We start from the raw sequence: 27,020 nt of genomic DNA, 5'->3' as shown, positions 1-27,020 counted from the left end.
ATGACTTCTCTAACTCCTGGCCCCCAGGCCTTGGCGGTCCACTCTGGATGAGATGCTTCTGTCCTTGCAGCAGCAGCCAGGGTTTGGGTTTGTGGTATCTGGTGAGAAATATCTCCCTTGAGAGAGGAGAGATACCTGTGTGTGTGTTACATCTTTGTAGACAGGCCACATGTGTCATCCTTCAGCGTCCATGTAGCACGGCCTGTCACATCTTAGCAGGCCTGTGTGTTTAAGCACAGAGGTCTGCAGAGGTTCAGAATCTAGGTACTATGCTGGTAAAACTTACTCAACCAAGAAGGCAGTTCCCACTGAAAACAGTTCATATTTATTGCAGGTGTATTCTTTGCCAGGCACCTTTCCAAGGGCTCTCCCACTGTGGACTCATTTATTCTTTACAGCATTCCAATAAGATAGTTACCGATTTTATCCTATTTTTTTAGATGAGGAAACTGAAGCTCAGAATTAGTAAGCTGCCTGAGGTCATACGAAGGTGACAAAGCTGAGATTTGAAGCTGGGAGTGTTGCTTCGGTCCCATCGGCCACGGGAGCGGTGAATCACTGTGGAATGAACAGCCAGCCACGGTGCTGGCCTCCTAGGGACAGGGGCTCGGGGCCGCTCTGAAGCACGGCATTGCCCAGGCTGCGTTCGTGGCAGCGTGGCCGTGTGCTAAACCCTTGGACTCCCCGTCTAAAAGAGGAGGGCGACAAATGATTAGTGGCTTTGTGATCAGTGCACCCCAGCAAGTGGAAATAAGGAGTGGAGGCAGCTCTGAAAGGAAACAGTGAAGGGGGCTATCTTCTGGGGAGGTGACTTCTGAGCCAGGTTTTGAAGAATAAGTAGGAGTTCACTGGGCATACCAAGTTGGACACAACGGGCAGCAGAAATAGCATGCAGAGGACAGCGGTATGAAACAGCAAGGGTTTAAGGTGGGGGTCCTTTCACATGGCTGGATGATAAGTCGCAGAGGGAAATGCCGTGTGTGTTGAGACCAGAGAGGCAGAAAGAGCCAGAAGACAGGGCCTGGTGTGCCACCCCAGGGACCTACTTTATCTTGAACGGTAGGCAATTTAATATCCTAGTTTTAAAGCAGGGTCAAACATCCCCAGCCCTGATGCAGTTAGTGGTGCTGTTTTTTCCGTGGTCTTATGACGGTTATTGAAGGAACAGATACAAGTCAATAAGCTCCATATCTGATGGGTATTGCCATTGCGCTAAAGAATGTTGTTTTCTTGATCTCCTCCGCTCGCTTCTCCATTTTTCATCAGCAGTTCTCTTTGGCAAACGTTATTCTCAGATGCCAGGATAAGTACTTTTGAGAGTTTTTTTTTTTAATGTTTTTTTAAGTGGCCTTTGATTGCATAAGAGCACCGTGTAGAACTGTTTCCAGTGGTATCTTTATAGCAGGAGTGGAGGCTAAGACTGATTATGTAATTGTTCCCTCAATTTATTCTCAGAACCTAACAAGCTGCCAGCATATGAAAAACCAAATGATCATAAAGACATCTGAGTGTCCTGCCTGCTCACGGTATCTGGCACTATTGCTCTTGTATTGTCTACTACGGAGTAGAAGTCAGTGGTTTAAAAATGGCATGATTGTTGGCTCAGCACTGGGCACCCCTGACTCGTAGCTCTGTCTCCCCATCTTGCGTGTACAGCTCACAGCCAGCAGCTCTCACCAGGAAGGATTCACGTGCACTCATTGGAGACCCTGGTTGGCGTCCCGCGTGTTAACATCTGGATAAGGAGAGGCTGCGTACTTCTGTGCTGGGGTTGAATTTTGCAAGGAGCACAGAATACCATCTGTTCGAGGAGGTGGTGGGAGTGGGCAAATACTGCTTTGAATTCCACAAACGATTAATTGCTGAAGAATTTTTTTTAATTTAAATCTTTGCATTTAGTTAGTTTGTTTGTTGTTTGTTTTTATTTTTATTTTTTAGAATAGTCCTTGTCAGTGGCAGAAGATCCTTCTGTAGTATATTTTCCGTGCTGCCGTATCGTGACAGTGCCCAGGCTGGGTATGTATACGCATGCTTGCTTTGTGGTGCTCTGGGTGAAAAGCGCAGACACCGTGTGCGTAGTGTGGCTGCCCTTTCCATTTCAAAACACTTGCCTTACTTTGACACTGCAAATTCAGTACTTGTAAATTTGAAAGAAAAAAAATTCTGCTTTCTTTTCAGCCAGAAATCTTCCTTGTAATTTTGTGTGTGTGCGCATGTGTGTGCACAGCGTGTCCTCACCACATTGCCTGCTGTTTCTTTTCTTTTTGTTTGTTTTTATTGAAGTGTAATTGACGTACGGTATTATATTAGTTTCAGGTGTACATCATAGTGATTCAATATTTATATACATTACAAAAGTGCTCACCACGATGTCTAGTTACCATCTGTCACCATACAAAATTATTACAATATTACTGACTATGTGCCCTGTGCTGTATATTACATCCCCGTGACTTATTTATTTTATAACCAGAAGTTCGTACCTTTTAATCCCTTTCACCTGTTTTGCCTGCCCCCACAACCCCTCTCCCCTCTGGTAACTACCAGTTTGTTTTCTTTATCTATGAGTCTATTCCTCTTTTGTTTGTTCCGCGTATAAGTGAAATCATATGGTGTTTGTCTTTCTCTGTCTGACTTAGTTCATTTAGCACAATACCCTCTAGGTCCATCCATGTTGTCGCAAATGGCAAGATTTCATTCTTTTTTTATGGCTGAGTATATTCCATTGTCTATGTGTCTATTTTGTCATCTCTTCCAATTCTGTAAAGCAAGAGCAATATGGGGCCCGCCCCATTCCACAGGGCCTCACTGGTTTTTGGAGAAAGGTAGGTCAGGAAAGGAATCAGACAAACCTTGTGGCCATCCTGCCTCCTTGCACCTTGGGCTTGGGGCTGGAGACTGACCAGCAGTTGGAGCAGAGTGGTACCAGGAGCAGACCTGTGTGATTCACCACAGGCCAGAAGCAATCTCACCTCTCTAAATCAACAAGCCCCTCCCTTTGCTCTGAAAAAAAGTAGGTAAGTGAGGCTCTGTCCTTCCAAAGCCACCTCTGAATCTCGATTCGCTTGTCCCCTCACCAGTTCACTGCATCCAGCGTTTGTTGTCAGGGAGCTGCTGGTATCTAGGGCAGCACAGTTCACTGTGTCGGATGCTTTGTGGGATGTCAGCTCTGGCCTCTGCAAACTAAATGCTGGGATGGCCTCCTGGTCATGTGACAGCCACACACTAGCACGCATGACCACTTCCCTGTGGGAGGACAGTGTGGCCCCTCATGCTGATTCACCGTGGATTCATCTCCCATCGTCTTCCATGAGCTCTCCACCATCATTCCCACTCACATTGGCCTTCCCTTTCCCTCTGTAGATCTGTCCGACTTCCACCCTGTTCAATTTACCATGGTCCTTGTTTGTACTCGACACCATACGCTCCACGGGTCGGGATGGAGCATGTCTTTGTTCATGGATTCCTGACTCGGTGGCTTTTCAGATGTGTGCCTTAAAGAGCAATAATAGTCTTACTGTTGGTTGAGCACTTGCTTTGTGCTTGTCCTCTTCATTATCTGCATCTCTATGACAACTTTGCAAAGGAGGTGTTCTAGGAAAAGTAACAGCAAATCCTGCAGCTCAGAGCTTCACGGACGACCTGGGCGTGGCCAGCGGGCTGTCCTCAGGAGACTTCACAGGGAAGCTTCCCTCATCCTGTCAGCCTCCGTGGTCCTAGATCTGGCTGCACCTGGGAGCAGGCTCATCCCCTGGAGACACTAGCTTAGACCAGCTCCCAGACCAGAGGCCAGCTCATTAACCTCATTATAAGTAATGGCCCCAGAGCCCAGAATATTTGAATGTGACCAGTGCATGAGCACACTTCCAGGGAGTCTGAATCACCGGTGGGAGGCTGTCTGCAAGCATGAGCTCTCATGGCCAGGACTGGCATGGGCACTGCAGTGTCTGCCTTATTTTTCTGGGCTTCCCTTGCTGACCTTTCTGATTGACATATTCTTTCCTTAGCTATGTTCCCTTCATTCGTTGATTGAATGCTTACTGTGTGACTAGCTACTGGGAGAAAGGTAGGGGAACATGGACCTGGGTCCTGCTCTCCTGGAACTTACAGCCAAGAGAGGAAACACACTAAAACTCACATGTGATTGGTTCCTCCTTTTAGTAAAGGCTGAAGACACCAAGACAATCTGGCTTCTCCATGCTTTCATCTTTGAAGTGTTCGTGTTGGCTTCCTTCTCAAAGGGTGATCTTATTTCCAAGCTCTGGGGTCCCCTCACTCTGGTACCCATATGCTTATCCTCATTTCATAGAGGAGACTGCTGATCCTCAAAGGTTAAGGTCTCAAACTTTGGGCAAGAACGGGAATTTGAACCCAGGTCTGTCCAGCCCTGGGATTTTCTGTGACCCACCCTGGCCGAGAGGCAAGATGAGCTCCATATTCACGGAAACCCATCTGGGAAATGGAGCTTTCGTGATAACTGCCTCCAGGTTCCTGAGGCTCCCAGGGTGCCTGTGTACAGATGCAGCGTGGCGCCTGTACACAGAGAGGTGGGTGGGGCCAGCTTGTGAGGACCCTAGATTTCTCACAGCGAACGAGAGTGGGAGTCAATATGGGGAGCTTGGGAGACTGACAGGTTTTTGCCTGGGCAACTCGCCTACCCTCTGTGAGCCTCCATTTGTTCCTCTGTAGAATAGGGGTGGCAAGTTACTACCTTGTGTCGTTTAATTTGAAGACCACAGCATTTTATGCAAAGCCGATAGGAGTACGTTTTAACTTTAATTACCCAGGAAGGAACCTCTCATATTATCTCTGTTTGACATCCTGGTGGAAATACGTGGCTCTCACATTTTAACACCACAGGGAAGTGCCAGCTGGCAGCCAGGGTTCTGGGAACGGGGCTGTGTCAGTGCCCAGGTCTCCTTCCCAGCGGGAAGGCCTGTGTCTGTCAGGAGGATTACCCTGGGATCACCAGCAGGGTCAGCTCTTCTGCTGGTTGTCCCAGATGAAGAAGCAGAATGAGTGTGTGAGCTCACGGGACGCAACCTTTTACAGCTTAGACAGGAGTAAACTCAAACTCGCCTTTCCTTCCGATTTTATGGATGAGGAAATCAAGGTGCAGAAAGGTTAATTTTCTCTAACAAAACCCATAATCGGATCCTTGGTACTTGTTTCTGCAGCATATTCTGTGAGGGTACTCACATAAGAAACTGAGCACAATTTGAAATATCATAATTTAGCAGCAGGATTAAGAAGCACTCTGCTTTTTAAATTTCTTAATGAACAGACATTCTATTTATGAATAACTGCCATTTATCATAATTTACTAATTTTTAGGAAATAGCTATGCTCAAATAAAAATATTTATACTACTAAATTATATACATATATTTTTTAAACTACTTCAGTTCATGCACATATTAACTAATACCTTTCCACGGTGGAAAATTCCTTTACTTCTGCGCTATAGCTCTGTCTCTGACCCTTGTAAGTCAGAGACCTTCAGGGATGGGAAGGACTTCAGAGATGATGTGGTGTGGGCCCCTGCTCCACAGCATGGGTGCCTGAGGCCCCAGGGGTGAAGCCGCCCCGCCCCCGGCAGAGCCAGCAACACTGAAACCAGGCCTGTGCCCCCCAGCCTGCAGCCTTTGTGGATTCTAGCGCCCAGGTTTCTGTTGTACTTAGGCATGTGGGCCAGGCCACATGTGCCTGATTCTTCCAGATAAGCACGTACCCCCTTGCTAAAGGGGATACTGCACAGTTCCAGCTTCATCACAAGAAAGTTTTAAAAACAGGAAACTCAGAAGTTTATCCACTGTGTACTGGAAGCCCCTTTGCGGGGAAAGCCTCGTATCAGGACAGCCTTATCTCTTTCCGGTTTTGTTTTCTGGCTTCTCATGCTGCACTGGAGCTTCCCAAGTCCGGCTCTCACATCTTGGCTTATCCTCCCTCCCACCCTGACCCCAAAGCTCTGTTCTTGGTTTTAAACTGAACTGAACGCTTATTTTGGCTCCTGACATCAGTTGACCAAAGCAGACAGGCCAGTCTTAGGAGAAGTTTTATCATCCATTCATTCGTTCGTTTACTCATGTATTAATTTATTTGTCATTCAAGTCATTTCTTCTGGCCGCAGTGAACATGAGGCCCTAATGGAAGCTGGGAGGGTGCAGGGAGGAGTCAGACCCGCTCTCCAGGAGCTTATCATCAAGGAAGGAAGCCAGACATGTGAACAACCAAACCAAGATGACTGGGGAGCCCCAGAGAGGCGCTGGAGGGTACCTGCCCCCAAATCTTTATCAACGTCCACATTTACAATAAATCTACAGTCTTCGGTCTAAGCTGAGGGTCTGTTAGGTAAAGTCTCTTTATCCCCACCCATCCCTCCAAGTGCATCACTGTCGCTGCCCACCTCCTATGCAGAAATTCAGGTGCAACCACTGCACAGTGGAGTTCGTTCATTCACTCCACAAAATCTGTTGAACCTACTTGTGCCAAGAGCTGTTCCAGGCGGTTAGGGATACAGAGGTAAACAAGAAATGTCTCTTTCCTCATTATCCTCTAATGTTAGGAGACAGAAACAAGTAAGTAAACAAACTAACCATCAAACAGAAGAGCAAACAATTAAGTGAGTTCTAGGTAGTGTGTGGCTGGAGCACAGAGGGAGGAGTTGAGTGAATTCAGATGAAGCGATCGGGGAGTGCTCCCAGAGAAGGTGGCTTTTCAGCTAGACATAGACGTGTGAGGTCTTAGAGAAGTGGAGAAGGATATTCCAGCCTCAGCAGTGACTTCTGAGGATGTCAGAAGATGATCTGGCCCATTGGGAACGTCCATGCAGAATCTGTAATGCCTGACGTGCTGAGAACTCGACACAGCAGCATCCACTCTGGAATCCCATTGCCAACCAGCACCCCAGGGTGCAGGCCTGTGTAGTGAAGGGAAGGGAGAGGGGTGCAGACAATGAGCTATGTGGGGAGACCAGGTCCTGGATGTCACTGTCACAGGTCCATTGCTCAGCCTTTCCAGTGTCAGTCCCCTCGTTTGTACAATGCGGGGGTTGACTGCACTCTTCCAAGGATCCCACAAGCTCAGATAGCTAGCCTCTGTGTTCTCATCTCTGTTAACTTCGTTAATGTGGAAGCCACACGTCTTCTTGAATAAGGAGTTTATGAATGGGACATGCTGTTCACACTCCCATCCACCAATGATCTGCTGCCTCGAGAGCTCATATCGACATAATTATTCTCTGTCCAGTTTTTAAATTTTTGAGTTTTTTTTAAATATGTAAATCTGGTGACATTTTGTAGTTTTATTTGGCACATTGTTTGCTGGTGTGGGCTACAAGGATGGGGCTTAATCAATCTGGGGCTGCAAACAGTATGAAATGTTTGGGGTCTTTGCATGCCACCAGATTTATATGTCTAGGCTGACAGTAGGGTTAATTACAAAGTGGTTTCTAGAGCTTCTGCGTGAAGCTGACTGCCCTGGTTATTTCACAACTGCTGTGGGCCTCCACTGTTCTTCCCTGCCTGGATTTATAGGTAAAAAGGTGTTTGAGAAAACAGCACATTTCCTTAGGACCAGTTGATGGTATAGTCAGACATTTGTGTAAACATAATCAATAGAGGCAATAACTTAGGCTGGGACATCAGTGGTGCTTACGGCACCAGGCGCTGTTCTCAGTTTGCTCATTTACTCTCCTCAACAGCCTCGTAAGGTAGGTTCCACGATGGTCATTTCACGGATGTGGAGGCTGAGATCGGAGACGAGGCAGGCAGGCTGCAGGCTCCGTGGGTTCTCCTTTGGGGGCCAGCCTCACAGGGCCAGTCCCTGAAGTGCTGATGCTCCCTTCACCATCCTTGCTTTGGGGCTGGACTTGCTGGCTCAAGACCAGCAAGAAGTGGGTGGCACGGGCTGACGGGTGTGTATCTGGGTGAAGGTGGACCTCCATGTGTGTGCCACAGGAAAGCCGCCTCCTGGGGAGGGGCCACACTGCTGGGTGGTGACCTTCCAAAGGCTTTGAGGTTTCAGTTTACACTGCAGCCTCAGCTCCTCAAGGACAACTACAGGCATCTTTGGGCGGAGTCTTGGGTGAAAAACTATCTAGTTCTCCCATCTGGGTATTGGTTGACTATGGAATAGGAAGGTGTGGGGAGATGGTCACCTTCTCCAGGTGTCGATACGGTGCAGACACCTGGCTGCGTGCAGACATCACTGGTTCTTGACCCTGAAGTGCTGCTGGCTCGCGTCTCCACACACCTTCACAGCTACGCCCAGGTCACCCCACAAGCACCGCCAGGAAGCAGTTTAGGGACTGGTAAGGGTCTTCCTCCTGTCTTTATACTCTACATGAAAAATGCTTCTCTTTAAGAAAGTGTGACACGCAATTACATTGGAGGATCGTTATTCACAGCGCCAAACATGTCTTCACTTTACAAGAGGATTGGTGACAGGGCTTTTTAAATAATGAGCTTGCTTGCTTGCTTGCTTTCTTAGTAAGCGTTATTTTATTTCTTAAAATAGTGTTTGATTTACAGACTTTGCTCATGTGCAACGCTTCAGGAAATCATCTGTTAGATAAAATGAGGTGCTTCTAATAACCGTCCTTTGTTGCTGTTCCTTCACTTTAGGAATTCAGAGTCTGGCCTGCTGCATGAACCCACAGTGGCTCTGATGGGCACAGAAGGGTGGGATACGCTCAGACAGCAGGATCTTCACTGACGGGTGGGGTGGGGGACAGTGGAGTTTGGATAGTTCACAGAATGTCCAGGAAAGACAGAGCAACAAGTATAGATACCCAGGAACAGTTGAGTAGGAGGCAGTGCAGCCAGGACAGACATACAGCCACCCCCTGGGGCTTCTCCCATGGAAACGCCGCTGCTGATGCTTCCACCCTACAGCTGCCAGAAATTCTGATCTCCCCCGTTTGTTACCTCTGCCTCCACGTTTCACATGAGGGCTTCTGCTGTGTGGAACCTAGGCCACCTGTGGGAGTTTGGGAACTGTAGTTGTTGGCCGTCCTGGGTATTGTGAGCCAGTCTGTGGTCTCTGCCACACTGGTTCGCTGAAGAATCAACCTGTCCCCAACCTGGGAGGCCACCAGAGGACTCTACCCCCAACCCAGCATCAGCTTCAAGAGGGAGCCCTCAGGGAAGCGAGGGTCCGTAGAAGCTCAGAGGGTCCCCTCCCTCCCCCAAACATGCTTCCCTGGGGGAAGATGCTTTCTAATCAGACTCCATGGTATCCAAACCTTGGGGCTCTGAGTTCAGTCAGGCCCCCAGCTGAGCTCAGCCACAAGCAGCACCCCCACCCTGCAGCCTGCCCGCCCTGGGCTGGACTCTGGCCTCTCCTCCAGGCAGCCTTCTCCGGCACCCCGCCCAGTCCTGATGCCCCACCCAAGGCCCCGCTAAGAGTTGCTCCTGCTCTCTGCTGCCCTTTACTCAGGCCTGTCAGAGCACTTACACATGTCTGTTAACCTCCTTGTAACTTGTCCTCACCCTCTTAGAGGGTGTAGGTCGTGTCTCAGATCTCGAGCCATCGCTCGCACTGCACAGTAGGCACTCTTCTTATATTGATTGAATGGATGAGTAGAGGCGGTGTTTCTGAGGACTGTGCCTCCAGGCTTTTGAGAAGGGCTACTTTTGTGACTGTGTCACTGCCCCAACAATGGTGGCTGCCCTGCCTCAGTGGGAGCAGGTGCTGTTTCTCAGGAGCCCTCAGCCTGGCCCCTCGTCCCTGTGAGCATGTCCATAGAAATGGCGGTGCTGGACGGACTGTCAGAAGGAAGGGCCCAGAAGGTGCTAACAAGGATGAGGTGACATGGACCTTGGGGCACTGCTTTTCTGTGAGTAACTCGGTCACACTCACAATGAAAGTTGCTAAGCCTGCAGTGATAGGAGGGTGTCAAGGTGCAGCCAGATGCAGGTGCTAAGCCCCATCCAGGTCCCTAGACCCGACCTGCCCAGGCAGTGTCTGCCCACGTCAGCTGCACAGTCTGGGCAGCCCTCATTTGGCCTCACCAGCACATGCTGTGCTCTTTCCGAGTCGTCACAGACACTAACACCCTGAATGTTAACCCCGAGAATGCCAAGGGCCCTTCGCTGAGGTCACACCTGGTTCTGCAGTCTCTGCCCAGGCTCCTTCGGAGTTGCCTGGCTTTCAGTGGCCTTGATCAACTCAGGTTGCCGGAATGGCGCCAGGCCGGTGTGATGTGATCAAAATGTGAATAACACCCAACCCCATTATGAGCAGATCAACATGTAGTTTTCCTTTCATGTCCGCTGCTTTTGCTTCAAGCAGGGAACGTCTCTGGAGTGAATCCAGGATAGAGTTGGAAGAGGACACTTTTCCCAGCTCAGTCCTGGGGGAGCCTTATCTTGTCACTGGAGCCCCTCCCCATGTCTGGGGTGAATTGAAGTCCCTGCCTTAGTCCACCTTATCGCCACCCACCTGCACGCACATGCGCACAGCCTGGCCCTTGCTGCCCAGCCTCTCTGTGCCCCGCATGGCCCTCTCTAATCAGGTGCACATGCTGGGAAGATGCTGGGATTTACTGGCATGCTTAGACTGCAGACTGGCTACAGGGTGTGCTCACTCCTTTCAAATAACACAGCAGCTAAGCCCCAAGCCCCACTAATCGTTCCCAGGATGGGTTGTATTTTCATAACAGCTGGCCTAGAGGCTGAGCTCGATGAGCAAACATCTCTTCTGAGGACATGGAAGCCTTTCCTAGACGTAAGGGCATTGCCACTTCTCCTTAGGGTGTCCCGCAGCTGATGCATTAAAGGAGATCTGACTTGGAAGATTCACCAGGTCACATGGGTTCAGTGATGGGGCGCTCCTCAGCTCCAAAGGTAGACTTTAGAGCTAGAGGAACTTAGAGACTGTCTAGTCATGTGGTCTTCAGAGTTCTTTTTTAGCTGAAGAAACCATTCTTCCAACACAGGTTTACATAGAATGCCGGTACATAAAAAAGCTAACCACAGATTTATTCCAGAAAAGTGGGAGTGGGGCCTAGAAGCCCACTCGTCTCTGCTCAGTCCCTCGTGGCCCCAGTAGGAAGACCATCCTTATCCATTGCTGCCGTCGGTGCCCATGGGCATCTGAAGCCCTGGGGCAGTAGGGCGCATGGGAGAGAGCTGGTGGGCAGGCAGAATCCTCAGTCCCAGCAAGGTAACCAGTCTTGATGGTCCCAGGCTTACTCATCTGTAAAATTGGCTAGAATGTCAACCTCAGGGAGTTTTGAGAGTGTTAAATGAAACATTCCATAGGAAATTTTTTTGAGCCCCCTGCCAGGCTGCAGGAGATTCTCATTAAATTTTTCGTTTTGGGAACGTTTTGTCCAGTCACGGAGCTATTTCTTTGCTCCCTCTAGGTCTGCCGCAACTCCACAGATCTCAGTCCGGGTCACAATGAGTTTAGCCAGCTTTGGGTTTCTACAAAATCCAGGGATTCATCCTCAGATCTGCTTTTATTTGGTCTTTAAATTGTTTTTCTCTGGTACATGCTTATTAAAAAAACATCTGGAAAGATAGAGAAAGACAGTCTCTGTATGACTCCCCTCATATGTGGAAGTTAAAAATGTAGACAAAGAGAACAGATTAGTGGTTACCAGGGGCAAGGGGGGTTGGGGGTGGGCACAAAGGGTGAAGGGGTGCACCTATGACACGACTGACAGACAATAGTGTACAACTGAAATTTCACAAGGTTGTAAACTATCATAATCTCAATAAAAAGTTAAAAAAATAAAAATAAAAAAATCTGGAAAGTACGTAAAAATAAAAGGAAAATAAAAATTGCTCAGCCTCACCTCCTAAACAAAGCCGTCATTAACATTTTGGTCTGCTTCCTTCCAGTCTTTTTTCTCCTAGTGCGCTTGCTTGGATGGACTGTGACGGGATGCTTGTTTTGTTCTTTCTTTCTTGCCGGTGGGACGGAGCTCTGCCACATCCCACCTTTCAAAACCAGCCGTTGGAAGCTGGTCCCTGAGAAAAGGAACAGATGCTGCCTGTCTTTTCACTGTAACCGCGACATCAGACCTTGCCGTAGCTGTAAACACTCTTCTTATGTTAAGCTTGTAAATTATACCGTTTTCTGGGAAGAGTCCTTGAACCAGCTCCTCTTCTCAACCAACAGTTGCCAAGGCCAGGCTGAGCCTTTTTGCCTTTTATCCACATTAGTCACTGCCTTCTCTTTCCTAGCCTGGATTTGTGGTTTGGCTTGGTGACCCTCCGCTTGTAAAATGAGTTGCAAGCAAGATTCTTGACTTTCTGAGGAGGCAGGCAGCACTTGATAAACAGCTCATCCACACCTCTGCCTAAGACCACGCCCTCCTCCTGCTCCTCAGCCCCCACCCTGTCCTCTGGGCTGCTGTGCCATCACCATGGGCCCAGGAGTAGAAAATCTGGGAGCTGCAGAGGAATCTATGGGTTCAGAATTAGAGAGAGGGAAAAATTGTGAAAAACAGGAACAGCTTAGGAGAAAGGATTCTGGAGTCCTGAGAAGGAGAAGGAGGGTCAGAGAGGGAGGAGGAAATAGCGCAAACCTGACCTCCTTCAAAATGTTGCTGAGGGTCAGCCCCAAACCAGGAAACCCTGAAAGAGACTCGGCTTTCTCCTCTCTCTTTGCCCTCTTTCTCCCTCTGATCAGTTGCTCCTACAACCACAGCTCTTGCTGGTACTGTCCAGCTAGTTCGGTGACATTATAGGGTAAAAGGGCGTTATGTGGGCTAATCTCCATTTACAACATCGTGTCAGTGGGAAAATGCAGTCCAAGTTCTAGAGGGCCAACTCAGAAGCTTTTGGAAAACAAGCCACTGGTGAGTGAGAGACTGCAGGCATTGGACTGAGGGCCAGTCCCAGGGCTGTCCCTATGCATAAGGGGACTGACACGAGTACCCAGATGCCCTTTATTTCTTGAAACATAACGGACATCAGTAGATAGTTCTGTATACATGGATCTGATCAAAAGGAAGTAGGGATGAACCCAGCTAACTTGTGATTGGCAACTATATAAAATAACCAAGCTAGTGATTCCAGCAAAAACCAGGTTCTGTGATGTGTGTGTAGGTGCAGACCCCTTCATATAACCATTCCTGATTGAATGACAGTCGCTGGGTTAGTTTACTACACGTGTATCGGAGGCCACATGCTGAAGAAAATGGCTTCCCCGTGGAGCACAAGGTATTCCTGGGGGTGTGACTTCAATTAGCAACTTCCATGCAGAGTGTATGTCCTTAGCTTTTGGCACTGGGGCATTTCAAATGAGGTCATCCTCTTGGGTCCACTTCCTGAGAGTTGATCGTTTTGCGACACAGAACAGCTTCTTCTATTCTTAGAGAGGGGAGGGCCTCTGAGCCTAAATGCTCCCTGCCTGGCTCTGGGCCAATCCCCACTTCCTCTCTACCCACTCTCCCCAAAAACGTCTCTTTTCGTTGTGGAAAATTACGCATTCACAAATTGTATTTCTTTCCTCACACCAAGCATATTCCCACACAGAGACAGATTCTGGAATGATCTCATGGATGAATCATGCCATTATCCGACTGTTTATAGGAGCTGCCTTTAGACAAAGATTTTGGTGTAAGCTACATTAAGGCCCCTTCATTTTCTGCCAGTTACCCTTGGGGGGATGGCTTATCGAAGAAGTGCCGAGTGTGAGGGGGACAGGACTTCTAGACTAAAAGCTGCTTTGATTTCACTCTTTCCTGTCAGCCCTGGGCCTTGTTCCATTGACTGTGAACTGTGGTGGTATAATGTTCTGCTCAGATAGGAGTAAGCAGACCCAATCCAAGATGGCAGCTGAACTGTATCTGAAGAGGCCACAAATAGGCCTTCTTAAACTATGGTAAATGCCTGTGTCGTTGAGTTCCAGTGGGTGTGGATCTCTTAATTAAAATGAGCTCATAAATGGTATTTCCTTTCCTAATCCTGCTTTTAAGCTTTACTTTCTGAGCAGCAAATCTCTTTTTTTTTTTTTTTGAAGCATTTGGAAATCCTGTTAATATTTAATTGGCTTTTAAATTATTTACACACCAAAGTGTTCAACCTATTCTTGTCCTTTAAAGAGCAAGTGCCCAGTGGAGCTCCCAGCTGGCATTCCACGGTTTTGAGTTTAGAGCACATTAGAGAAATGATCCAGGATGGAAATCAGCCCATCCCCATCTTAGAAGCAGAAAGCCCTGGAAACTCGTCAGTTGATCACACACACACGGTTTCCATCTATTTCCCAGGTGTTAAGTATTTAAACCTTACCTTTTTTATTAAGACAAATATTGGTTCATTAATCATATGCTCCCTAAGGGAAGGGCCCTGGCTAGAACTTGTTATCTCATAGGGAATCTTATTCCATCAGTTCCATACATTATGGCTCAGTGAACTTCGGGAAAGGAAATGAAAGATCATTTTGCCTGTACACTAGGTGAAATGAGGAGTTGCCCATTGTGTAGTAATAGTGACCTAGGTAACCCCCTTTGGGCACCAGGATATCTGGATTGGCCATCTGCTCTGACCACATGACTCCACAACTGTGAAATCAGGTATATTTGCTTCATGCCGTGGGAGCCAAAACTAAGACAGAGGTCCAGGGTGTTTCCAGCCACGAATTACAGGCTTTCAAGGAGAGCTACATTAAATGAATAGTGGTGCCGTCCTATGAAGGATGGGTTTACACCTCTAAACAGAACCACCCTATGTTTCTGCTCCTTGCCTAAGGTATGACTGCGCCTTGGCTCTCTCCCAAATGCATTTTCATCCCCTGTCTTAATCCCCTCCCTCCAGTCCTCTGCGAGCCCCTCGCCAGTCCCCCGTTAAGTCTTTTCCCACCCACCCCCCCCATCCCCATCGGCCAGCCTGTGTAGAAAAATCTTTGTGCTGGGTTTTCAAAGTATATTGCCTACAGCCTCTGCAGCAGTTAAGACACCTGAATAGAATGAGAAATCAGCTCTTGTAGCTAAATAGGTCTGAGCTGCAGCGTCACCCAGGACTGGGAGAGAAGGAATCAGACCGTTCCCTGTCCGTTGGTTCCTTACCAGTGGTTCTGTTAGTGCATCTGCCCCAATGAGGTCTTTCCTATTACCTGACTAACCGAGCTCATCTCTCAGCCCACCCTGCAGCGTTTCAACCTGGACGCACAAAATTGGACAGTATCCACATGTGGTGTTTGATCTTGCCTCCATCCTATTTTTAGAAGGAGGTGGAACATAAATTTAATATTTGAACTCTAGATGTACCTGGGAAAAAATAATCTTCTAGGCTTTTCAAAGAAATTGAAAAGTCCAACTTCGGTTTGCTTTTAATTTCTTTCAGTTGCAGGTCCACGTTATCCAGCTCAGTCTCCTGGTACTGGAGGGTTAATGCTGGCATTTGAGCCAAACAGATATTTCTGTTTTCATACACCATTTTAATGAGAGTTCAGAATAATGATCTTAGAAAGAAAACATCAAGATTTTATCACTGCTCCACTGGGACTTCTTAATTCTTTTTCACTGGAGTCTTTTAAAGCTTCCGTTCGGTGAACCAGGGACACCAAGAGTCCCTTTCTCTGGGCGACTCCCATCCCATGGGCTCCCACAGCAGTGCAGCATCCAGGGCCGTGAGTCTCTTGCTTGTTTGACACTCACACTAAGACCTGAGCAGTTACCTTATCTGTAAATTAGGTGGCACGATGTGAAATCGCTGCTTGTATGGGACAAAATGGCAATAACAGCAATTTCATATGGCTCGTGTTAATGCAAGGTTTCACTGACACTTATGAGAAGTGTCATAGCTAGAGAAGTTTGTCAGCCTCTTGGTGAAAGATATATTTTTCAGGTCCCAAGAGTCTTAATATATACCAATTCAAAGCTGTTAAAAGAAACTGACATTATGGGAAATAGCTTAGGTGAGATCCATTTTCCATGGATGTCTGACTGTGCAAGCAATGTGTGTACACATATGCTTTTTTTTTTAAAAGATTAGCACCTGAGCTAACATCTGTTGCCAATCTTCTTCCTTTTCTTCTTCTTCTTCTTCTTCTCCCCGAAGCCCCGCAGTGGATAGTTGTATATTCTAGTTGCAGATCCTTTTGGTTGTGCTATGTGGAACACCACCTCAGCATGACTTCATGAGCGGTGCCATGTCTGCGCCTAGGATCTGAACCGGCGAAACCCTGGGCCACCACAGCAGAGAGCGCAAACTTAACCACTCGGCCTCGGGGCCAGCCCCCCACATATGCTCTTGTTTCAGTCCCACCAAATGGCAGCCCCAAAGTTAGTGACAACCTCTCCCTTAATCTGAGGCAGAAAAACAGGGAAGTGTGCCCTCAGCTGCCACCACAAAGCAGTCAATTTTCTAGAGCTTTATGATATTTATTACCATGTCCGTGAAGTCTTTGAAGTGCGAACAGAGCAGGAATGAGTGCACCAGCTTTGGTGTGCAAGAAATATTTCTTCTTTTTTAAAAAAATCTACTTAATATGAACAATTAGCCCCCCTTCTACAAGGCCGGAGGGAAATTCAAACTTAATTGTCACTGGGCACCCCTCCTCCCCCCCGCCCTGGATTGTCCAGAGGGCCTGGAGTCTCCTGAATGCCTTGGATTGGGGAGCACATGCTGTTCATTGTTCGTTGGTGCTCTGGCACCACCGAAATGCCCATTGTCCCTGTCCCCACGGCCTTCAAGGCAAAAGCTGCTCTGTGCTCATGTAGGATGTGAATTTTTCTTGCGGCTGGGAGCGCTGTTCCCAGGGTGCTGATGGGGTGCGGGGCATGGGTCCTCTTTGGTTGTGGACCCCACAGTCATCATTTCCCTCCCCACTGAAGATAATCCTGCTGTGCTTGCTCCTTCTACAGGGTCCTGCCTCTCCCCACCTGTCTGGGAGCCCTGACATAGTCTCTTTAGTGAGCTGGGGCCTGGGATGCAAACATCCCCTGAGGCAGTGGGCAGAAAATGGGGAGAAAACTGGGAAATGAAATCCAAGTCACTAAGTATATTGTTTATGACTGTCTTGCCACAGGAAGTTGTACATTAACAGTAGCCAGAGTCCTCATGGGTAAGCACTAAGGCTTGCTTAGTCCAATACAGTAGCCACTCACCAAATGCGGCTATTTAAAAAATCCAGTTCCTCAGTCCACTTGGCACACTTCCAGCACTCAGTTGCCACCTATGGCTAGTGGCTCCCATATTGGACAGCTCAGAGAGAGAACGCTTCCATCATGGCAGGAAGTTCCACTGGACAGCGCTGGTCTGTAATGAGCAGTGTTTTTCCAGTAGCAGTTGAGGGTGGACCCACTACTCTCCTAGCTTATTGTCTTACTCGGCTTGGCCTGAGCTGTTCAGAAAGTAGAATGATACAAGTGAAGAGTCAGAAGAGTGACGGCGGCAGGAAGCAGACCGGCACAGTGTAGTCCTTGACAGTTGGTTCCTCTGGTTGGATGTGGTGGAGCTCTGTGGCTCTTTCTCCTCTGTGTGGTCCAAAGTGTCTCTGAGGCTCTTGGGCGGTCAGCGGGTCTCAGAACCCCTGTTTCTTTAAATAGGTTGAGAGCTTATCTTATGGAGAGGAGGCTTGGATTTCATGTGAGCACATAAAGTGTGTGTGGCTCCCTTTTCTTTGGAGGAGGCATCAAGAAGAGGATGTGGAATGGGCTGGCTGCTTTGGTTCTGTGCACTGGGATGTGTGCATTTAGCAGCCAGGGACTGGCTGGCAAAGGCAGGGCTGCCCAGGGAAACGGTGAGCCTGTGAGCAAACAGAGACGGGAAAAGGGGCACAGTGGAAAAACACCCACATTCCACATCGTCTTTATGGACCTGCACCCACGAGCCAGCAACGAGCTGGACGACCTCAGCTCCGTAAGCCGTTCTTTAAGCATCTGTATGTATCAGACGCTGTGTGGACAGGCTACAACGTGGGGTGAGACTCTGTTCCTGCCTGCAGCCAGCTCTCCACGCAGGAGCGCTCTTAATATGGGCCTATTTTATTACTCCTCACTGCATAAAGACATTCCCTGTTTTTATATTAATTTCAGCCCTGAATGACATTGTCTGGCAAAATGGAAACAAGGAGACGATTGTGTGGGAGTTGGGAATCAGAGGCTTGTGCTTGCCAGGTTTGCTTTGGGCAAGCCAGAAGTCCGTGGAAGCATGTGCCGGGGGTCCTTTAATGAAACTCTAGGCGCTGCTGTCTTTGTACCAGCTCCCTGCCTGGTCCTCCGCAGTTGGGCCCCTCATCCTGACCCACGCAGCGTTTTAGCCTCATTGCCTTGTTCAGATTCTTGCTCCGTAGGCATCTCCCTTTGTTAGTGCTCTGATGCATTCATCGGCTCTGTCCTTAATTGCTTGAGGAAGTCTTTTGATTGCCGCCCTGGACGCTCATGTCTGAGGCGGGGCAGCAAGGCGGGCGGTCTCTGGTTTGTACCATCCTGAGGTTCTAGGGGCCTTGCTGAGCCCCGCTCTGCTCCAGCCTGCTTGGTCCTTCCAACTGTGCATTTGAGTTCAGTAACTGGAATGCAGATCTCTCTGTTGGGACGGCATGTTTATAAAGTGATGTGACTTAAATCATCCTGGACCCTCCTAGTCCTTAGTGAATGTGGTCCCCAGCAGAGGAGGCACCACAGGAGAACTCAGACACGTCCCCAGAGGACTTCTGTTGCTAAGAACATTTTTGGAGCTCTCAATGGGATGGTTTGCACATTCTAACAAAGTGTTTACAATTCTATGAGTGGCTGTCCTATTTTATACTGTCCTTAAGGGGTGAGTTTGATGTTTGAAATTACCTGAAGTCATTTACAGTCATATCTGGTCCCCAGTTGGGGGGACCCTGATTAAAGTAATATTGTTCAGCGTAAAAAATTTACATATAAATATAAAGTTGGAAGACCAGGATGAGTTGGTCATTTGCCTTTTTCTGCATGCCTTTAATGCTGATTTCCAAAAGGGCTCCAGAGAGTCGTGGCCATGGCAGCACCACTGCCTCCCCAGGAGACTGCCTTACAAATGTGCTGCTTCCTGGGTGCATGTCTTTGGTACTTCTTTTGATAGCTGTCATTAATCACACTCCACATTATAGGTAGGATTAGGGAGCCAGTTCATCCACGGACACCCAGAGACGAGGATGATTGGTCCAAAAAGTCAGAGAATCCCTGTTTTCCACCACAGGACACAGGGCTTCTCATCTCTCTTCTCCCCACTCACCTGGCTCCCTTGCTCTCTTTCTTTCTCCTTGATTCCTTTACCTTTGGCCCAGAGAGTCTTGCCTTCATATTTTGCTTAGGTTATAGGAGACAGCTGCTGAACACGGGGCCACACAGCAAGAATACTGTCGGCCTGAGCCGGCTTCGACTAACGAGCACTGTGTGTAGAGAGAAGGTGGAAGATAGTCCTTCCCAGATGTGGCTGCAGTTTAGACTCACCTGGGGAGTGTTTCACACTCATTACCAACTGAATCAGAGTGTCTAGGGGTGGGAGCCAGACAGCAGTAGGTTGTCAGAGATCCCCAGCTGATTCTCATATGCAGGCAAGTTTGAGAACTACTCTGAGGAGGAGGACTGTCCTTTGAAAATGTGAGCACTTACCTCTGAGCATAGCCACAGCCAGCCAGACTTGCATCTCCGAGGCAGTGTGATGTACTAGAAACAGCACTGGTGCAAAACCAGTCTCTACGACCTACTATCCTGGTGACCTTAGCAAGCCATTTCCCTGCTCCGAGCCTTGTTTTTCTCATCTGTGAAATAGGAAAATAATAGCAATACCTGTCTGATAGGGTCATCTGAAAGAATGAAAGAGATGATGTATGGAAGTCTTTGTAAATTGTGAAATGCTATAGAAATGCTTATTATTAACACTGGAGATTATTACTCTATAGAAAGATGCTCATTTTCTAGGTGGGTTGGTAAGATAGCTGGGGTAATTTAGTGGCATTAATTCTTTCATTACCAGCAATAAACCTGAGAACTGTTTAGGACAAGAATTTCTCTCGTCTGATAAAGGGGGTGACAAAGAGAGGTGGTCTCTCTCACTTTAAAAAGAAACCAGCAGCCAGAGCCTAAGAGAACCATTGTCCCACCGCGCCCAGGGGATGCTCCCTGGCTTCCTGTTTACTGACCAAGAGTGGAGGGGTCTTGCTGAGTGGGAAGGGACATATCTTCAGGCTTTCTGTTCAGTTGAAGTTTGTTTATCGGAGTGGGTGGAACTGCCCGCAGAGTGTTGCTGACAAGCCCCAAAGGAAGAACAAAGGAAGGTCCCGTTGGCCAGGGCCCACTTTGTCGTTTTCATTAGTGTGACTGTGGTGTCTCGTGCAATAAACATCATCACGTCCCTTTTGGGTGCAAACAAAAGCATTTTTTCTTTGGCTTGTCCTCCCCAGGGATTTGAAGTTGGATGGAGGGAGGCAATCAGCAGGTGCCGTGAGCTTGAAAGAGATCATTGGCCTTGAAGGTGTGGAGCTGGGAGCTGACGGGAAGGTAAGCCCGCCTGGCGTCCAGTCAGAGAGTTTGTGCCAGTGCCGCACCAGTCAGGAAGCAGAGGCAGGGTGACAGACCACGAACCTCGCTCGTGGTGGAGGAAGCAGGTGTGGGGCACATTCCTGGGTGTGTGATGCCAGCCCATCCCTGTTCCCCCAGCGTGCAGACAGAAATCCACCAAGCCAGGGAGTGAATAGCAGCACACCTCTTTCTCTGCCTGCACCGTGTACAACGGAATGGGCGGGACTGGCCAGTATCTCATGCACAAACACACGCGTGTGTGTTCCAGGACGGTGACGCGTGGTTTGAACATGCGAGCAGCATTCCCACTACTAGGAAGTTTTTTTGGGTTCCCATGGTGCTGAGAGGCTACGAGACCCTCAGTCGATAGTGACCACCGGGCAGCAGGGCTGTCACTTTCCTCTTTATCCACAATTCAGTGAGCTACTGGGTTGAAGTCGGAGGAGTGAAAGTTGAAAGATGAATTTGACCTATTTTTGCTCCATCCAAACAGTCTTCATAAACTACTGTCCCAAAACCTGTTTATGGAGACGATAATGCACATGCTCAGAGAATGCAAGTGACTGTTTGGGAAAGCATCCCAGAGCTGTTTACTTGCAGGTGAAGATGCAGGGGTGGCAAACCACCTCCCTTCCCCGAGAATAGCTGGTCACTGCTGTGCTCCACTGTGACATCAGCTCTGACCTCACAACGTAGAGGTCCGTGAACCGCATTTCCCCACTCAGGTGAAAAGAAGAACACTTGTTCTGTCTTCATTCCTCAAGCCTGAGTGTTCACATAGGAATGAGGGAGGATGGAATGGAGATGAGCATAGAGATAGCATCTGCCAAAGGAACGGATCGGAGCCACAGTCTCTTATCAGAGACTCTTGGGGCCTGACGTGTTCTGGAATTCTGCACTTGGTGCCTCTGTACTGCAGACACCCCAACAGCTTCTGAGCTGGGACCTCGTTATCAAACACACTATTGTTTCTGCCATGTACATGAATATTCACTCCAAGTGGGATAAATTAAAACTATGCACAGCCTCACGTCAGTTCAGGTTAGGTTTTGGCACAGCTGAGTGCCGCAATAAATTTCGTTTTTCACATCTCATTGGATTTGAGAACTGCAGATCTGAGACTGTCGACCTGAACCTGGGGTGGCAGCATAGCTTGGTGACAGTGCCAACCCAGCCCTGGCTGGGAATATTCACTTGCTGTTTTCGTCTTCACCTTTTAGACTGTTTCTTACACCCAATTTCTGTTACCCACCAATGCTTTTGGAGCCCGGAGAAACACCATAGACTCCACTTCCTCCTTCTCCCAGTTCCGTAACCTGAGCCACCGCAGCCTCTCCATCGGCCGGGCAAGCAGCACCCAGGGGAGCCTCGACACAGGTAAGCTGGGGCCTGGCTGGGTCCGGGGAGGCTGTGGCAGGAGGTGTGGGCTGGGTCTTCCTGTGTGCAGACTGGACGGCAGGTGGCCCTAGAGCATGAGCTCTTCCCACGGGCAACGTGAATTCTGGACAAGCCCCATTCAGGCCGTGCGGGCTCACAACCAGGCCACAGGGGGTCTCTCTAATGAGGTGCTTCAGTCGCCAGCCCCCAGGCTCCCACAAGGAGAAATGTCAAGGCTGTCTGTACCATGCAGACGTGGCTGGACTCCCCAGCTTCTCTCTGTCGCTCAGCTCCTCACCTCAGCCTGGTTCTTGCCTACATGTTCGTAGCACTCAGATTTGGCTTTTCTTCAATTAATTGGGTCAGAAAGGCAGGATGAGGTGTGAAAACTTCCTCTGTGATTTTCATAGTGAGCGGCCTGCTCAGCTGCTGAAGACTTGCCTGCCTCCAGCTTTGCCTGGGCAAACCTTGGTACGAACTGACACAAGGGAGAAAGCTGTTTGTGAAGCAGTGTTACTTCCTCTCTCAGAAATTCCAGGTGACTGTGAGGTTCCTTAGGCCTGTCCCGGGGCTGACTTCAGAAGCACTGGCCGAATGTTCCGGCTGCTTCTGGTCCCTTGCAGCTGTTTGCATTGGCACCCGCTCTGATTTGTGTCATACGGACACAGTAGCCTGCCCAGAAGCGCTCACACCAAAAACGGGCTTCTTACCCGGCACAACTTGAGTCAGCTAATTTGATCGGCAGGTTCAGAAAATTAGCCTTTTTGGTGCCACGTTTCGTAACCTGAGTGTTCACCACATCTTCCATGCTCTGTGTGGTTTTGTGCTCTCCCAGGTCAGGGAGATTAATATGTAATTTTCTAACAAGGAAGAAACGTCAGAAGGTTCAGTATTTGTTGAACCCCTTTGCGGAGAGATGCACTTCGTTGGCATGCAGAGACGTCTACTGAAAGGCAGAGCGAGCCCGTGCCCCTGAGCTGGCTGGGCTGAGCCAGCCTTTCTCCCGTCTGCCCTTAGACTCGCCATTTGCCCAGGTGCTTCTGCTGCTGCTGCTTCTCTGGAGGCTCCGGGGCCCCTAATTATCACTTTGCATGTGGTCCTTAGGCAGTGACCTGGGAGACTTCATGGACTATGACCCAAATCTCCTGGATGACCCGCAGTGGCCTTGTGGCAAGCACAAACGAGTTCTGATCTTTCCTTCATACATGGTGAGTAGCGATGGGGGGACAGTCGGTTCGCTCACCCCTTCGGCCTCCGAGGAGTGGCTTGAAGGTGGCAGGCTTGCCTTAACAGACGCTGCTCTGCTTGGGATTAGGTGGCTTGTTCAAACACTGCTCTGCCTGAGGGACCTTCCTGAGGACCCCCCAGTGTGGCTTGCTTATGGAAGGATCAGCGCGTGCTGGTCCAGGATTCTGCTGGTCACCTGGCCCGGGTACACCACTTCAGCTACCATCTGCGGGTCAGCGACCCTCCCCTCTGAGGGACACACCGGAGCTTATACATCTACAGACCCCACTAGGGGAGGACCAGGCCCGTCAGCGGCAGCGCCGAGTTCCAGTTCATCCATGTTTGGAGTTCCTTGGTGACTGTAGGCCTCCACACGCACACCAAGCAAACATTTGGCGCTGGGCTCTGGATGACTGAGTTATCTCCTGGGAAAATGAAAGTAGGGCAATGTGGGTGTTAATGCAAGACCTTTCCTTGCCGTTTTCATTTCACGGACTCTTACTGTTTTTCCCTTTGTGCAATTTTGGTTTCTGCTTTTGGCTGATGACTATTTCCCACCACTCCAGGCCACTGTTTCGCCAGACGCCAGTGGGGCCTGAGGGGGTCCCGTACACTTTCTTCGGGCAGATGTGCCCTAACTTGGAGGCAGGCAGAGCCTGGGCTGCTGTGGGAGGAGGGGAGAGCTGGGCTTGCAGGAAAACCTGCCACATGGGCCTCAGGTGGGAGAGCACTGACTCCGAGTGCCCCTACCAACTCCCTGCCAGGCCCGGGTGGGGCACGCACAGCATCAGGTGGGAGAGCATTGATCCCAAGTGCTCCCTCGCTCCTCCCCAGCTTGTGCTGTTCTCAGCAGCCTCACCCTCAGGAGTGAGCGGAGGCTCCTTTTTCTGTTCTAGGCTCTTGTGTCTGCAGAAGCCAGAGTGGGACCCATCCCCATGTACTCAGAGGGCTCCTGACTGCTCCCTCGGAGCTGAGAGTTCTCAGCTGTGGGCTTCCAGCCTCCAGCCTCCCTCCACTCTGAACGTTTGGCCCGTAGCTGACATCAGAGAAACCCTGGGCAGGACTCAGGCCCTTGCCAGTTCTTTTCTGCGTATATCCTCTGGTCATTTGGCACATAGCTCAGAGGTCCTTCTAATATGCCACAGTGAGTCAGAATGAATTACCAAAGGCATTTAGTTTAAAATTGTCCCCACTCCGCACTCTCCCAGGCTTTATTCCCCAGCTCCTAACACAGAAAGAAAAACCAGGGCCACGTTCAGTTATTTTTTTTCACTCTGTGACCTGTTAGATTATTTACTTCTTTTCAAAACCAGGGCTTATTCATGTAAGCTAGCACATAATCAGTGTTCAAGAAATGACCAGAATCATTGCCCTGATGTTAAGGAGGGAGCAGCTGAAAGGTCATGACTTATGTAAGAATAAGGGCTCTTTATGTTGTTCACCGCTTTATTTATTAAAGTTCACTTTCTTAAGGACCTTGCGCAGGAAGCTGTGGCTCAGGGAGTCTGAGTGCGGCCGTCACAGTTGACAGACAGGAAGTCGGGGCTGAGCCTAGAGCTCCTGGCTCGGCACTCTTCTCACTGTGCCTCTGAATCCCACCTCCCCTGGCGGCCAGGGGCAGAACTGCCAACCTCAGGGTGGGACAGAAAATGAATCTTTGGGCCAACAGTTCAACAGATTTCTAGGCAACAAAGAGAATGAGAGGATGTGCTATTTCTGACTGACGTTGGGGTTTGGTGGGGAGCTCGTCTATAAACGTGTTTTGTCTGGTGATAACACCGACCTCTCCTTTTATGGGCCTGGTGTTGGGCTGATGCCAGATCTGATCTTTTTTTTTCTTTACCCGATCTTGTGAGCTTCGAGCTTCTGGGCTACAGTCCACGTGAGTGCGCCCATGCACACAGATGACTTTTCCTCCTAGGACGGCGTGCTCAATGGCTTTCCAAGTCAGCATATATGTCCTGCCCTCCTCGTTTTGTGTTCCCAAGTGGGTTGTTTTTTATTTCACCACATTGAATCTGCAGCCCGTGCTTCCTGTCATAGGCCATTTTTTTTTTTATTTAAAGATTTCATTTTTTTCCTTTTTCTCCCCAAAGCCCCCCAGTACATAGTTGTATATTCTTCGTTGTGGGTCCTTCTAGTTGTGGCATGTGGGACGCCGCCTCAGCGTGGTTGGATGAGCAGTGCCATGTCCGCACCCAGGATTCGAACCAACGAAACACCGGGCCGCCTGCAGCGGAGCGCGCGAACTTAACCACTCGGCCACGGGGCCAGCCCCTGTCATAGGCCATTTCTTAAAGAATGAAGTTGCTCACGACCTGGATTGGGCTGGTCAGCTCCATAAGGCCTGCATCTCCTTCTATTCTTGCCACAGATATTGGCGAGAACAGATCAAATGTGGGATGTCCACTTTGCAGTGTTCTCTTCGAAGACACTCAGGTACATGTTGTTTTATAAGGAGCCTCTAGCCGGCTCCCAGGAGACGTCCACTCTAGAAGCAGGCGCAGATTATTGGGCTGTTTCACATGCATTTTGCATCGCACTTGCAGGAGCAAACGGCTCTGGGGGTCGGCTTGCTTGCTTGCTTGCTTTATTTTGTGTGTTGGCTAACAGGTGTAGAATTTGTCCATTCAGCCAGGATTGACTGAGGCCCTACTATGTACCGGGCAAGGTGCTTCCTTATACCGTGGAGAACAAACCAGGCCCCCGGTTCCCATCCTCCTCCACCCCATGGTGGGTGGGAAGTCAGGCAGTGAGCAAGAGACAGATCACTGTAGTCGTGAGGAGGGAACCTCCTGGAAAAGTCGTAGGAGATGACAGGGAGGGTTGGAAGTTAGAGGTAGACTTCAAGGAAGGCTCCTCTGAGGAAATGGCATCGAAGGTGAGTGCTGAGGAGTCAGAAAGTGTGAAAGAGGTTTGTAAAATCAACGCTTTGTCACTGCCCTTCCCTCCACACACACACACACACGCGCACGCACACACACACACACACACACACGTGTCAAGCCTGTAGAAGGATGGTCCTGACAAACCCTCCTCCCTAACTCGACCCAGGCCCGGGGAGCTGTCCTTCTAATAGGCCATGACCACCGTGTCCACCAAGGTGGACAGACAGAACTACAGGGTTACTTGACCCAGGTTGTTGGCGGTGCTCGTTGAGGGTCTGGGACACATCTTGGCCCCTAGGCAGGAGGTGGGCGCTCTGCCCAGACAGACATGGCTTGGGGCGCTCCTGCTGCCATGTGAGCCTCATTGTTGCAGGGAGCCCCCTGCAGGCAGGCGTCAGACCTGTGTGGAACCTCTGTGGTCCTGCTCCTCCGGCCCCTGTGCAGGGCTCCCTTTGCCTGGCCTTTGCCTGGCAATTGGGGATGTGAGCTGGCAAGCCGGTTATGTGCTGACTGTATGCGCAGCGCTGCCCACCTCCCTAAATATCAGCCCCAAGGCCTCTGGGTTCCTGCGCTAGCTATCCTTGTCTTCCTTTGGCCCCCAGGGCAGCCCAAGCTAGGCCAGCCCAGTGGAGGCCCTGAGCCTGAGAACCGGGGGCTATTGTCTGGTGTTTTGGGGTGTCCTGTCCCTGTGGAATTTCAGAGTCTGAGATGTTCCTGTGGCTCTGCAGAACCAGACGACCCTCAGAGTGATCTGTGGTCCTTTCACCCCATCAAATCCTACAGCAGCTGGTTATGGTTTTTCTCTCTTCATCTCAAGATGTAACTTACATCGAGTCAAGCGCACCTGTTTTAAGTGTGCCCTTCCATGAATTTTGTAACCTCCACTCTGATCAAGAGATGGAGCGTCTCTGTCCCCTTAGACAGTTCCCTCCTGCCCGTCCCGCTCTGCCTCCCGCCCCTCCCTACAGAGGCAGCTGCTCTTCTGACTTCCGTCACCAGAGACTAGTTTCGCCTATTCTGGAACTTCATGGAAATGGAATCATATACTGTGTGCTCTTATTTTTTTGCCCGTCTTCTTC

The 27,020-nt window shown here is 49.4% G+C and overlaps 1 protein-coding gene across 3 annotated transcripts in view; it reads left to right on the top strand.

The window, feature by feature from the left end:
* Window positions 1-27,020, top strand: part of CABLES1 (Cdk5 and Abl enzyme substrate 1) — a 106,275-nt gene that overhangs the window by 65,993 nt on the left and 13,262 nt on the right. For 2 of the 3 annotated variants that reach the window (XM_014727759.3, XM_070220726.1), the window contains exons 4-7: window positions 1,939-2,016; window positions 20,332-20,428; window positions 21,670-21,826; window positions 22,931-23,034. In XM_014727759.3, the coding sequence (XP_014583245.2) occupies window positions 1,939-2,016; window positions 20,332-20,428; window positions 21,670-21,826; window positions 22,931-23,034 (436 nt within the window). The remainder of the gene's footprint in view (window positions 1-1,938; window positions 2,017-20,331; window positions 20,429-21,669; window positions 21,827-22,930; window positions 23,035-27,020) is intronic. The other variant, XM_023647500.2, reaches the window with a different exon arrangement.

This window comes from Equus caballus, chromosome 8, assembly GCF_041296265.1.
Source record: "Equus caballus isolate H_3958 breed thoroughbred chromosome 8, TB-T2T, whole genome shotgun sequence".
Taxonomy (NCBI): Eukaryota; Metazoa; Chordata; class Mammalia; order Perissodactyla; family Equidae; genus Equus; species Equus caballus.
This window is presented reverse-complemented; position numbering and strand designations above follow the sequence as displayed.